At 47.3% G+C, this 14263-nt stretch overlaps 1 protein-coding gene across 1 annotated transcript in view; it reads right to left on the bottom strand.

Annotated features, from left to right (window-relative positions):
* Positions 1-94: 94 nt before the first annotated feature.
* LOC135805095 (actin-binding LIM protein 3-like) overlaps positions 95-14263 on the bottom strand; it is an 18624-nt gene continuing 4455 nt past the window's right edge. Inside the window, exons 4-17 of the mRNA XM_065319089.1 lie at positions 14035-14132; positions 12644-12770; positions 12033-12126; positions 11282-11369; positions 8847-8899; positions 8420-8684; positions 7490-7693; positions 7005-7160; positions 6240-6310; positions 5849-5927; positions 5458-5522; positions 4936-5100; positions 1423-1551; positions 95-935 (exon numbers count right to left, since the gene is read on the bottom strand). Coding sequence (XP_065175161.1) covers positions 822-935; positions 1423-1551; positions 4936-5100; positions 5458-5522; positions 5849-5927; positions 6240-6310; positions 7005-7160; positions 7490-7693; positions 8420-8684; positions 8847-8899; positions 11282-11369; positions 12033-12126; positions 12644-12770; positions 14035-14132 — 1708 coding nt within the window. The 3' untranslated portion in view covers positions 95-821. The remainder of the gene's footprint in view (positions 936-1422; positions 1552-4935; positions 5101-5457; positions 5523-5848; positions 5928-6239; positions 6311-7004; positions 7161-7489; positions 7694-8419; positions 8685-8846; positions 8900-11281; positions 11370-12032; positions 12127-12643; positions 12771-14034; positions 14133-14263) is intronic.

The following is a 14263-nucleotide window of genomic DNA, read 5'->3' as shown; positions in this document are numbered from 1 at the left end:
GGACTTGTGTAGTTGGCAATATTCTAGACTAGAGGATATTCGCAGATTTCTATCCTCTGCCCCTCGTGTACTTCAAAGCACAAACCACCTAAAATCTTAGCAGAATGAGACTGATTATATAACGAAATAGCATGTACAGAATCGACAATTTAATTTAGCATTGCCGATCAAAACCTTTAAAAGGGAAATCAACAGAAATCAAAGCCATGCACGATCAGATGCTAGTACCGGTATTGGACAATCAGATGCTAGTACCGGTATTGGACAATGAGATGAGCATTTACATGTATGAGTATACGGACTGATAACAGGTCTACTACTACTGTACTGCACACAGGCATGCAGTACACACAGCAATGTGTGGACAATCTTTGCATCACGGACTCGATTGGATGTGACCTAACGTGACATGAGAAGAGTAGTACTTGTAGTGAAGTCAATAATAATTAGACTAGTAGTTACCAAATAGACTAGCAGTTACCAAATAAGCGACGTCAAAGCGGATCAATGGTTCATGTTTGAGGAATGGTCACGACATGGAAGTGAGAATTGTTTACAACAAGGACGCTGGAGGGTAAGCAGATTCTCCTGCAACTTCGGCAGACTTCAAAGAGAACAAGCAACATCCTATTAAATTGAGCGACTAAGTGATTATGTGATCTATGGCGACTAAACTTGACATGTAACTCTCTCTCTCTCTCTCTCTCTCTCTCTCTCTCTCTCCCACGCGCCGACGCGTGCACACACACACACACATGTGCACTCCCTCTTCAGGCTGCTCCTGCAGAAGGTGCTGTCCGCCGGGATGCCACACATGGCCATCAGAAGAGCTTGGCTTTGCGCTTCAGCTCACGCTGTTTCCAAACCTGTAGCTTGTAGAAGGTGGGTCGGTTCATACCCAAAGCTTTCTCAAAGTCGGAATCATCCAAGTACTCCTGCACACCAGCAGCACAACATTAATGAACCACAGCAACGGATCAAATCTGACCTGAAGCAACATTATTAGGAAGAGCTGAATAGCAAAAGCTGGTGAGTCTATGTGGGACTTTAATTTTAAAAAAAATGGGAGCTCTTTCTATGCATTCTCCATTAGAATCAAACTCGAATTCACTTCAAAGTATGCCGCTCAGCAGGTGTCGCATCTCAGCTCCTGGCATACTAGTACAATGTACACGCTATACCGAGTATGCATGTGCTGCTACCCGAGTATGCATGTGCTGCTACCCGAGTATGCATGTGCTGCACAGGACTAGTGCAACTAGACTACAGTGACACCTCTGATGATCTTAAATGAAAACTGTGATGACTGTTCAAGAAGACATGTCCTGCACAGATCAGCTGTACTTCTTTGAAAACCCACACCCGGCCCAGTTGGCAGAGTTCGGTGCAGAAGGCAACACCAGAAACACAAGCATGGCCTACCTCCAATCGCGATCTTTCTACACCCTTCGGCAGCAGTACATCAGTGTCAGATAGCTGCAGTTTTTCGAGTGGGTATGTTGCTTTGTCACGCCTCCCCTGTGTAGAGGCAGCGGGTTGTGATGCCGCACCCTGTCAGTGTCAAACAAAGGCAGTCAAAAAACAGTCTGTCACTTAAAATGACAGCTAACACACATAGCCCATACAAGTACTCAGCGAGGGCTACTCAGTAATACTGCTAATACTACTAATACTACTAATACTACTCTGCCTGTGAGGTTGGTGTCCATCACATAACATCACGTTTCGCCCAGGATGATGTCGAGGGCGTATTGCTGGTTGACGCCAGCAATGCCTTCAACAGCGTTAATCGTTCAGCAGCTGTTTACAACATCGCCCGTACTTGTCCCGCTATGTCACTGATCGTGGGAAACACCTACCGAGAACCGATCCGGCTCTTCGTGACGGGTGGTGGTGAAGTTCAATCTCGTGAGGGTACATGCCAAGGCGACCCAATTGCCATGGCCATGTATGCACTAGCCATCATGCCGCTTATCCATCGACTGCAGGAGCTTGTCCCAGATGCTGAGCAGTTATGGTATGCTGATGACGATTCCGCACTGGGACGTCTTCGTGCTCTACGCAAGTACTGGCGGAGTATCAGCAACCTGGGTCCGGTGTATGGGTACTTGCCCAACCCCACGAAGACGGTGCTCGTTGTGAAGCCGGAAGTCGAGGTGGAGGCCCGGGATCTTTTTCGGGATACCGTCGTCTCTATTCGGACGGACGGTGCTCGTTGCCTGGGTGGTGCCTTTGGCACAGTCGAGTTCTGTCGTGAGTTTCTGGATCAACGGGTTTAGGGACTCACAGCCCAGATGAATCGCTGTGGAGAGTATGCCGCTACCCAGCCTCATGCCAGCTACGCCGTTGCCGTAAGATCCCTGGTGCCAAGGTGGAAATTCATATCACGGGCCATGGAGTGCGGTCCGGAGGTGTTGGCACCCATTGACAGCAGTGTGACCGACAAGTTGTTACCTGCTGTCACCGGCCATCACTTCTCGGACGACTCCCCGCTGCGGCGTTTGCTGTCTCTGCCCTGTCGACGTGGTGGAATTGGGTTGCCAATTGCCTCGGTTGTTACAGAGCATGAGCACCAGCGTGCCCTGCGTGCGACTGAGCCCATGCGGGATCTACTCCATCGCTCTCGCACTGAGCCTCGGAATATTGGAGCATCTCGAGATCCTCGGCCTGGGGATGACCATCCCATCCTCGCTGCCCTTGCCCTCGCACGGACTCGTGCTGCTGCCATGCGGCGGGAGAGGGACCGCCAAGCATCGGATCTGGCTGCTGCCGTTTCTCGTGAGCTATCGCCCCCGCAGCAGTTGTTGATCGAGATTGCGGGTGAGCCCGGCATATCGTCATGGCTGACGGCGGACCCGATGTCCCGGTACGGCACCGTGCTGAATTACAATGACTTCAGAGACGCCCTCTGTATCCGTTATGACCTGGATCTCAGGGACACCGCGACGACCTGTGTGTGTGGTCACCCTGCCGTGCGGGATCACATGTTTGTATGCCCGACCGGCGGCTATCCTGGTGCGCGGCACGACAATATCCGTGATCTGCTCGCGGAGGTGTTGGTTGATGTCGCCCAGGACGTCGAAAAGGAGCCTAGGCTGGCGGCCATGCATGGGGAGGATTTACCCGGACGCCAGCTGAATCGCCAGGACGAGGCCCGAGCGGACATCCGAGCCAGGGGCTTCTGGACAAGGCAGCAGGACGCCTATTTTGATGTTAGGGTAACCCACCCTAAGGCGTCTGTGCTGTCTCGTTCAGAAGTCCTTGGCCAGCTCAGGTCTCACGAGCGGCGTAAGAAGGCCGAGTATGGGCCACGGATCGTCAACATCGAGCGTGCGTCATTTACGCCGCTTGTGTTTACGACGCAGGGCCTGGCGGCACCGGAGTGCGCGAAATTTCTATCGACGCTGGCGACATACCTGTCCAGGCGTCACATCGATGTCCCGTACTCCGTCCTCATCAACCGGTTGCGGGTACGCATTTCATTTTGCCTACTTCGGTGGGCCGTCACCTTTTTCCGCGGGTGCCGGGCCTCCTACCAGCGGCGTCGCCAGTCGTCTTTCCTGGTGGAGTGCCGGCAGATGGGTGGCAGATGAGCTGTTGCCATGGCAAGGGGGCTGCTGAGACGCCGACTTGGCACCAGGTGGACTCACTACCGATGGTACGGTGTAGGATGTATGTACAATGTAGGTACTTCACTCTGTTGTCATTTGTCTGTCTATTTGTTGAATTGGATAGGTATACGGACAGTTCTCCACAATGCATGCACATCCATTCATAACATTCATGACAGGTAATTTATATTGACATTGGCTTAGACTTGCATACATGACGGGACCTGTTACTTTAATTTTCACTTTGAGTTTAAAGTTTTTTAAAAAATTTGATTTGGCCTTCTTTTGACATTAAATTTACTAATTGATTTGACGTTATTTAAAGGAGTTTTTTTTTGTTTTTTTTTAATTGAATTGATCTTCAACGATTTACGATTTCACGTTTCCGCTATTTTGCCCGTAAAAGAGGCTTGTCAGTACTAATACTACTAATACTACTAATACTACTCATACTACTAATACTACTAATACTGCTAATACTACTAATACTACTAATACTACTAATACAGTGGTCCCTCTATAATCCGGCACCACTTGTGCCACGGAAATCTGCTGGATTAGGGAGGGTGCTGGATTAACAAATCTGATCTACTGCTGCAATGTGCATGAAGAGGACATTTGGCTACTGAAAATTGTGCTGGTTTATCGAGGGTGCTGGATTATAAAGTGCCGGATTAGAGAGGGACGACTGTACTACTAATAACTCAACTAAACATCTGGGAAGTTCACAGCTACTGCCACCATTTCTACTCTAGGCTGGCCCACTTTTCAAGGGACGTAGAACTGCATTGTCGGAATTGGCACGCGTGATACTTCTCCCAACCAAGGGTACTCCGCTGAATCATGTCTAGGTCTTTTTGCTCCACCTGTCCAGTAACGGCTATTTAGCACTAGCCACCTGTCCAGTAACGGCTACTAGCATCTTGCACTAGCTGTCCCGGAGTCCTTCAAACCACTCAACAAAACACTGCTTCAGGGTGCATGCATCATCTGAAACAAACACAATGTGACGGAAGACGTACGGGCGGCGGCTGGAAGAGCCTTGCTAGCAGGCTGGAAGAGCCTTGCTACCAGGCTGGAAGAGCCTTGCTACCAGGCTGGAAGAGCCTTGCTATCAGGCTGGAAGAGCCTTGCTATCAGGCTGGAAGAGCCTTGCTATCAGGCTGCCTACACTTCACCCGTGCAATACAGTCGATCAGGTGACCACGACCAGCCTGTTAAAAAGCCTGGTGTAAATTGTTGACTCATATGGAGGTAAATCGTACTACTGGTGCACTGTATCCTATAATGGGATAGTGTAATCCGATGACAGCATACTTCTTACCTGTGTTTCCTTGTGCGGTGTTTGCGGTGAAGAAGACTCTGCCTCTTCAATGAGTGACAGGGGTGAGGATGGAGTCGGCGGTGGATGTTCCGATTGACCTTCACTGGGCTTAGATGCATGGCGGTTGTTTAGTGAATGGGGAGGCGGACTGGTGGGAGATGCAGCCTGCATTGTCAGACAAACAGAACTTTGCCAATGTGTGTTTTGTCACTTTAAAACTCCCTCCACTAATGAGTGTTAGAATGCAATGTGTCCATACCTACATGCATTGCCAATCATGCTGCAATATTGACACCGTGACATAACTTACAAACTTGAAAGAAAATCAACGCCATTGTACATAGCACCCGCATATACTGTGACGTATCATATTAGTTATTATCATCTAGTAGTGTTCTAGCACTGTGTTGCCCCATTATAGAGAAAGGTGTCCATGGACCATCCACAACGCTGCTATGGAAAGAGGGGGGGGGGGGGGGGGGGGGGAGCGCCAGTGGCCTCTATTAAAAAAAAACTGCTTACCTTCTCTGCTGAAGCAACAGATGCTTGTGATCCAGGCCGGCTGTCTCGCCGGAGAAACCTATCAGCTGTATTCATACACGATCAACGCGCATGCACAAACCCAAACCAAGCAAAACAAAAGCCGCGAAACATAAACTCCATGAGTATCCGTGACAAGGCCACATAATACATGTGTACTGGTGATCACAAAGCCAAGAACTGAGCACACCATGCCGGTGGCTACTTATGAACATCGGTGTTGTGCAGCTGGTGTGACGTACACCTAACCTCCCCCCCCCCCCCCCCCACACACACACACACCACCACCATGCAGCCTTAAAACATTCCAATGATACTATCAAAGACACTCATATAGCAATGCAACAGCATTTTGGAGGACAGGATTTCTTACCACCTGTAGATGGCGAAACCACGCCATGCGCTAGAGACTTCACAGTTGCACATGCTTTAGGCAACGGCTGCTCCGGTACCTGCAAGCAACACAACAGTGAGCAGCAAACACTCGTCACAGCAGTGCAGCTCCCAGACAGGATGGGTACATGTATAGTCGCATAGAAAATCAGATGCATCACAGGTCTGTGCCTCAAAAGCCACAAAATGATGTGTGTGTTCACGTGTGTATGTGTGTGTGTGCACGTGTGTGTGTGTGTGCGCGCGCGCGCGAGTGGACGGGTGCGTGTGTGAAAGTGCAGAAGCACAGGAACGTGGGGAGAATTCAAATTCCGCCATGTGCAGTTCTCTATGCGGGTGTGGTAAATTGGTAATGACGACGTACAACTTACCTCTTCCTTGTCATCCACCGGATACATTTCTTTCCAGTTGAAAGAACTGGACGACGATGACCGGCTAGAGCCTGACGAGCACAAGAGCAACACAAGGAACAGTTCTACACTGTAGATGTGTATGCTGGCAGTACGACTGAGTATGCTCGGGATCCGATGCCACTACCATTGACTCAAATCAGGGGAGAAAGTAGTACAATGCAAATGACGACTGAATGTAACCTCCACTTCCCGGCAGCATGGGGTCGTCAGAAAAGGGTTTTTGTCGTCGCTGAAGAGCCAAAATCACAAGTCGACCGACACTGTACATGTGCATGCATGCAAGTTGCGCCGTCCAGAGTGTCCAGAATGTCCAGAATGGTAACCTGCATCTACTTTGTGCGGTGGGCGGGGGTCAGAGTACGAAATGAACAATGTTCATTTCAGGGATAACACTTTCGCGACGACCCCTAAGCTGCAAGCATGGATGGCAAAACACTAAACGCATCACAAAAGGTTACAAACACATCCAAAGAAAAACATAGTCCATTGGAATTCTGTTGCTGTTCTAGCTCTTGCAAAGCGCGTACTCATGAGGTAATGAAAACAGAGCTAAAAAGGCTAAAAAGGCTAACAATAAACAATTTAAACATGCATCGTACATGTATAGCTTGTGAGAGAAATGGTCAAGGTGTGCATGTCGCAGTTGAGTTACATGAACTACAGCAGCAGAGTCAAGGTGTGCATGTCGCAGTTGAGTTACATGAACTACAGCAGCAGCCATACCTGATCTCATGGGAACGGCAGCTATAGACTTTGGCCTGATGCGACTACCAGAGCCAGCAGAGCTGGTGGATGGGGTGCGCTGCACAACGCTCGGTGTTGGTGTCGGGGTTGACGGGTACGAGTCATGCTCACCATTAGCAAATACTGATGAAGCTTCTGAAACAGGGCAGGTATGAACAGTGACGAATGGAAACACATGCTGAGACACATCAGTTAAATCTATAGTTAGGTGGGTATGTATCGTTGTGTAGATACCGCGGCCTTGGTGTGCCTCTCGATGATACATACTGGAGCACCAATACATGTACAACACTACTCCCATTCGAACATGATACATAAAGCAGGTTGTAGGGACAACTGAGTATCACAATTGTGCACACCAGCAACAGCACCTTGAATGGAGTGGACATTTTATGCAACTTAAAGAGGGGGGGGGGGGGGTAAGGCCCCTTTCTTGAAATACTACCTTAACTTGGCATTCTTACCGCTCGGTGCTCGGCTTGGAGGATCCGAGAGACCCAGCAAGTGGTCAGCACTGAGCTCATTCTCCTTGTCTTCTCTGCCGTGATGGTCAATGCTCTGTACACCGCTATTGGGCATGTGCGCATTGGCCGCAACCGACACTTCGCTTGCTTCCGCTTCAGAGCTGGTACCGGTGGGTGTTGTGCAGGATATAGCACTATCACCACCTGTTGGCAATGGTAAGCAGAAGGTAAAACTCGATCTTCAACCAAAAACCAGACGAGACTAAAATGTTGTTTTTTCAGATTGTGAAGACTCCACTGCAGCCAAAATTCATGTAATTGTTAAAGATCACTCTAAACGGTCTGTGAATAAATCTAATGGATCACTTCAACTATTGTTTTAACGGCACCATTGCAGCCGGATGGCAACTCCTCGCTCAGCCTAGTGATTGCACACTCCTGCCCTGGTAATGCAGGGAAACATTGGGTAACTGTTGATAGCACGTGTGCAACATAAAATTCATGGCACCATAATCATTCCAGCCTGGAAGTGGTCGCATCATTACGTCTTTGTTCTTCATGTGAAGTAGTGTTATGTATATGACCACTTACAGGAACCGAACGAATTCACACGCAGTGGTAGTCAATGACACACACACACACACAGACACACAGACACACGCGCACGCACACACACACACACACACACACACACACACACACACACACACACACACACACACACACACACACACACACACACACTCCTGTAGAATGCAGCAGCACTGCATGGGCAGTGGGCGTCATTCAGCCTCTCTTGCATACATACAGTGCTATAGTTGTGTGGTGCCTCATGAGCAACTCTGCACCCAAGCCAGGTTCTGTACAGCATTGTGCAGCGGTGTATGTATGTGCGTGTGTGCACACAGGCTTGTGTATGTGTGTGTGTACCTGTGCTGTCTTGACTGTCTGGTCTCTTTTCCGGTGACTCGTTCAGCGACGACTGTGGAGATACGATCGCCAATCCTGCCTGTGCTGACGCAACGGATCCCGCTGCGGTGGCAGGCACTGCGGATAGTGAAGCAGATACATTCCTGGAATCCAGCGCCGGCTCAATGGTGATGGGTTCGGAATCCTCCACAAGAAGGCGAGGCAATGGGGACTTCACAATCACATCTCCTTGGTTCACGTCCCCACTCTCCGTGGCATCTTTTTGCTGCAGTATGTGTAGCAAACATAGCAGACAGAAGCTGGCAAGACGAAGCATTCCCATCCAGTAGATTCCAGGCATCAGACCATGGGACGTCGTATGGTAGCCACTACAGGGAACAATTGGCCGATACTAGCAAACATGAGTCACATATCCTCCTTGCCTTACCTGATTGCTATGCTGAGATCCGGAGTAACATTCACTGTGCCAAACTTGAGACCCTGAGCACGCACACACCGGCAACACGAGAGTGAGGGTTGAAGGAAAACGCCGCAGCACTGTGCCTAGCTAAAAATATCTGGATGGGACTTAACACATGCAACGTCCATACCTGACCTTATATCCCACACACTGGGTCAGAACATACCATATAAATGGCTGCCCTGCGGCCCGATCAGTCCAGGTAATTCACGTAAACCTTGCCGAGTCATAGGCTTCACATGGTAGAGTTACAGTGGCACCTGTTTCTCACAGATCCATAGCATTCAGTGCAGGCAAGAAGCCACCACTCACCAGTGCACAACCAATGAACTGTTGGCTGGATAGGACTACCAGCATCGGTTGGTTTGGGACTCAAAGAATTTATTCACATGTATAATACCTTGGTATGGGTTGAACATTGCATTCCGGCTACACTCGCTTGATGATCAGTTTGGACACATGCCTAGCTGCTGCCCCAACCTGCACAGTTTCATAATACTAGTACACTAGTCAGAATGGAAGAGCATCGTACCTAATACAAACACATATCGTACCAAATACATGTACAAACACATATCGTACCAAATACAAACACATATCGTACCAAATACAAACACATATCGTACCAAATACAAACACATATCGTACCAAATACAAACACATATCGTACCTAATACAAACACATATCGTACCTAATAACTTTACAAACACATATCGTACCTAATAACTTTACAAACACATATCGTACCTAATACAAACACATATCGTACCTAATACAAACACATCAATGGGAGCATCGTACCTAATACAAACACATATCGTACCAAATACAAACACATATCGTACCTAATACAAACACATATCGTACCTAATAACTTTACAAACACATATCGTACCTAATAACTTTACAAACACATATCGTACCTAATACAAACACATATCGTACCTAATACAAACACATCAATGGGAGCATCGTACCTAATACAAACACATATCGTACCAAATACAAACACATATCGTACCAAATACAAACACTTATCACTCTTCTATATCGACCTCCACTAATTCTCGTGATCCTTGACTGGTCCTATATTACCAAGAGTACATAACCCAAGAGTGTGCAACTGCCTGCACAACCTCTATGCTGTGCTGCGACGGCAGAACTTCACATCACGTGACATGGTTCAAAAGGTTATGCTGGCAAACAGTGCAAAGTGACCACAAGAGAGTTGTACCCAAAGCTGGGCTGCGTACAACCCAGTATCTATCATGCACTAGAGTGCACGGGTTCATCACGTGATGTGAAGTTCTGCCGTCGCAGACCCCATAGCTGGAGTTGCACACTCTTGTTTATCTACTCTTGATATTACCAAGAGTAGATAAACAAGAGTGTGCAACTGCCTGCACAACCTCTATGCTGTGCTGCGACGGCAGAACTTCACATCACGTGACATGGTTCAAAAGGTTATGCTGGCAAACAGTGCAAAGTGACCACAAGAGAGTTGTACCCAAAGCTGGGCTGCGTACAACCCAGTATCTATCATGCACTAGAGTGCACGGGTTCATCACGTGATGTGAAGTTCTGCCGTCGCAGACCCCATAGCTGGAGTTGCACACTCTTGTTTATCTACTCTTGATATTACCCATATCGCCGCAATATCGACCGCTTATATCGACCGCTTGTATTGACCACTTAGGCATTGTAATCTTTCGACTTTGGAGGGACTTAGAATTTTTCTCTCCACTTCAAAAAGAAAAATTGAAAGAAAGAAGACAAAGGAAGAGAACAAGCAGGATTCGAACTCACAACAGTATGAATCTCAAGCAACCCTTTATACCAACCAGCCACTGTGCTGCAGATGCTGAACTCTGTTGTTCTTACAGTCTTGTACCCAAAATAGGCAACATCCTATGTACACTATAGTATAAATGCTATACTAAAAAGGTTAAAATAGCTCCTAAAGGTTCAAATTTTGGGGTTATGGCAAAGGAATCGTGATAAATAGGATATTGACCTCGACTTCGGTCTATATGGGAAATATAGGCCTCGTAAAAGACCTCGGCGGACCTCGGTCTTTTACTCGGCCTATATTTCCCATATAGACCTCGTCTTGGTCAATATCCTATACATATCGTACCAAATACAAACACATATCGTAACAAATACAAACACATATCGTACCAAATACAAACACATATCGTACCAAATACAAACACATATCGTACCAAATACAAACACATATCGTACCAAATACAAACACATATCGTACCAAATACAAACACATATCGTACCAAATACAAACACATATCGTACCAAATACAAACACATATCGTACCAAATACAAACACAAATCATACCAAATACAAACACAGATCGTACCAAATACAAACACATATCGTACCTAATACAAACACATCAATGTCTTCGCCCACTGCTTTGCCACACTCCACACACTTCGAGCAGTCTGCATGGAAAAATGAGTCACCAGCCTACAGGCAGATACCAGAGAGGATCATACAGCAAAGTGAAGAGGAAACCATGGTAACGTTCATTAAGAACATCAACAGCACGCGATGGCATAGTGCTAGCCTGGGACCATGGCATCAGGCAGGTTTCTATACCATCGGGTGGGTTTCCAACTTTCCATGGCATCGGGCAGGTTCCTATGGCACCAGGCAGGTTTCCATGGCACCAGGCAGGTTTCACAACAAAGGGCATACTACAGTACTAGGAGTCTAGGATAGCTAATTGCCTTAATGTCTATATCTAATCAGAACCGTCGGTACTACTAGTAGGCGCAGGCTACAATGCTACCATAAATGGGCAAGTGAACCTTACAGAAGAGCCGGGCAGATGGCGTAAACACTGAAGAGTTTGTTGAGACTGTTGGGGAGGCATCAAAAGCAGCACATGTGTGAATGCGTGTACATACCCATGCTGTGTACATACCCATGCTGTGTACATACCCATGCTGTGTACATACCCATGCTGTGTGCACATGACAATGCTGCAGAGGTTGCGTGCGGTAAACAGGGAATTTGACATCATGGAGGCACCGGCTGGCTAAACCCCAAACCAACATGACAGTGACATCGGCATAGCGCTCTGCTCCACTGAAGCAACAACTGTGTACAGGTCAGCCTACCACTTACCTGAACGACTTTCCCAGCAATGTAGGCATGGCATAGCTCACACTGAATGCCAAATTGCTTGTTGAAATCATCCTCGCATAATACATCGTTATCCCTGACAACAGAGGCCGCACCCCAAGAAAAGCAAAAACCGTGATCTCAGGGTGGTGGTGTCATGGGAAGGCAGCATTTTCAAGACAACTTGCTAAGGGGACGTCTTTTCGGCATGTCCCAGTACCAATTTAACATTACTTGTCGTAGCAGCACAGTGCAACATTGATAGTAATTGGTGATGGGGGGGGGGGGGGGGGGTGCATGGATTGAACTTCTAAGTACATCATACTGGGTACTTCTGACTACTACTACTTCATGGGTGATGATCCAAAGTCAACGCAGTGGTAGCAGGTGCATAGCACCTGCTACCACTGGCACAACTATGGCCGTACTGCGCTGTGAAAAGCATAGTCCACGCAGTACGCGCAAAACCGTAATAAAAATTGGGCCACCTTTAAAGCAACTCCTACGTCCCTGGTTAGTCATAACGCGAATGCAGTAGCACCAGCATCACCATCACCATCAGCAGTAATAGCAGCATCACCATCACCCGACTACCAGCAGTAGCCGCACCTTACTTGACAATGTACTTGGAGGTGAGATCGATGTGGCAGATCTTGCAACGGAAACACCACACATGCCACACCTTGTCCACTGCCAACAAGCCCTGGCCCATCTCCACAATATCCTTACATTCCGGACACACTGCAAGCACATCGCAAACACTAGAAACGTTATTTAATTTTAAGCATAATAAGTTGTGCAGACGAGCAATCAAAGTCATTCATCTCATTCATCTCAATCTCAATCGGACAGATCTGCCATAGCACCAATGCTACTTACTACCTTAGAATAGATAGTCATCATGTTGGTGTAATCAGATTGGGAGAATACTAGTAAGTAACTGGATCCAAAGGTCCTAACCAAAGCAAATGGAAAAAAATGTCGGTGAGTTTGAACTGTTGTCTAGTTTTGGCACCCCGCCCACAGGTTCTGAACGCTTATTTACGTCGCTTGACATATTGCAGCACAAAAAGCTAGCTGCCACACAGCCTGGCCATTAAAGACTCGTGACACCGCCAATAGACTGAGGTGGTAAGTTCCACAAATTGCCTGGCACATTTTATGCAACATTCTACAGTATGATGTTTTGTTCTTTGTGCTGTACATGTAAAAGAACTGCAATTGCAATGGTGACTGACATATTTTGTTATACTTCAAAATTGTAGCTTCTTCGTGAAAATGGCTGGTCTACCAATCTCAAACTGACCTAATATTATGCACACATACTTGCCAGATGAACATCCTTTTAATGATAGCTTGCATAGACCTCGGTCCTACCGGTAGGACCTACCGGTAGGACCATCATACACAGACATGCTGCATGGCCTCTGTTCTAAAGTTGACCTAAAACTTGACCCTAAACTGTTGGTCAGGGGCTAATGAAGGAGTCCACAAATTTTAGACGTGATCGCACAAGGCATGCTACGAAATTTCATGGTAACAGCCCATGGTAACCATGGAAACAGAGTATGGAATTATGCATTCCGCTGCCTTAGCAAGCTAATAAAAACATTAGGACCTCACCAAGATTGATGTGCCATGGTCAAAATTCACTTTGGACAGAGTTGCTAGTGCTCCGACAGGAGTATATGCGGCCATTTTGAAAATTGCTAAAATTGCGCATACGCAATGCACTGGATATAGCCTTGCATTTTGCGCCACTGCTTTGCCTGACAAAGACCTCATCTCAACAATTTTTTCAAGAAATTTCTCAACCAAAATAAATTTTGCAGCGCAATTTCTTCGGTCCTACCGGTAGGACCCGTGGTCCTACCGGTAGGACGGCATGCGAGCTATCATTAAAGTCATGTTATTATGAAAGAGATGAAAATTCCCTCCATCAATCACCCCCTTCATCTATAATTTCTGTATACAGACCAATGTAAATTTATTGAAAATGTCTTACATCGTGCCGCTGTTTCTGCATCACGCGCCGCAAGACACTTCTCACAAAAGCACTCATCTCCTACCTGGGTGACTTGCTCTCCTAATGGGAAAGGTTGCCTGTTGAACAAGACCATACATACACATCAACACGTAGATGCCGGCAAGAGTAAATAATTTGCAAATGGTTAAGTATGAAGCCCAGCCAGTAAATCTAGTTTGAGACTGGCATACAGAGAGAACCACAGAGA

This window comes from Sycon ciliatum, chromosome 1, assembly GCF_964019385.1.
Source record: "Sycon ciliatum chromosome 1, ocSycCili1.1, whole genome shotgun sequence".
NCBI classification, from domain to species: domain Eukaryota; kingdom Metazoa; phylum Porifera; class Calcarea; order Leucosolenida; family Sycettidae; genus Sycon; species Sycon ciliatum.
The sequence above is the reverse complement of the archived record's forward strand: the minus strand, read 5'-3'. Positions and strand labels throughout refer to the sequence as shown.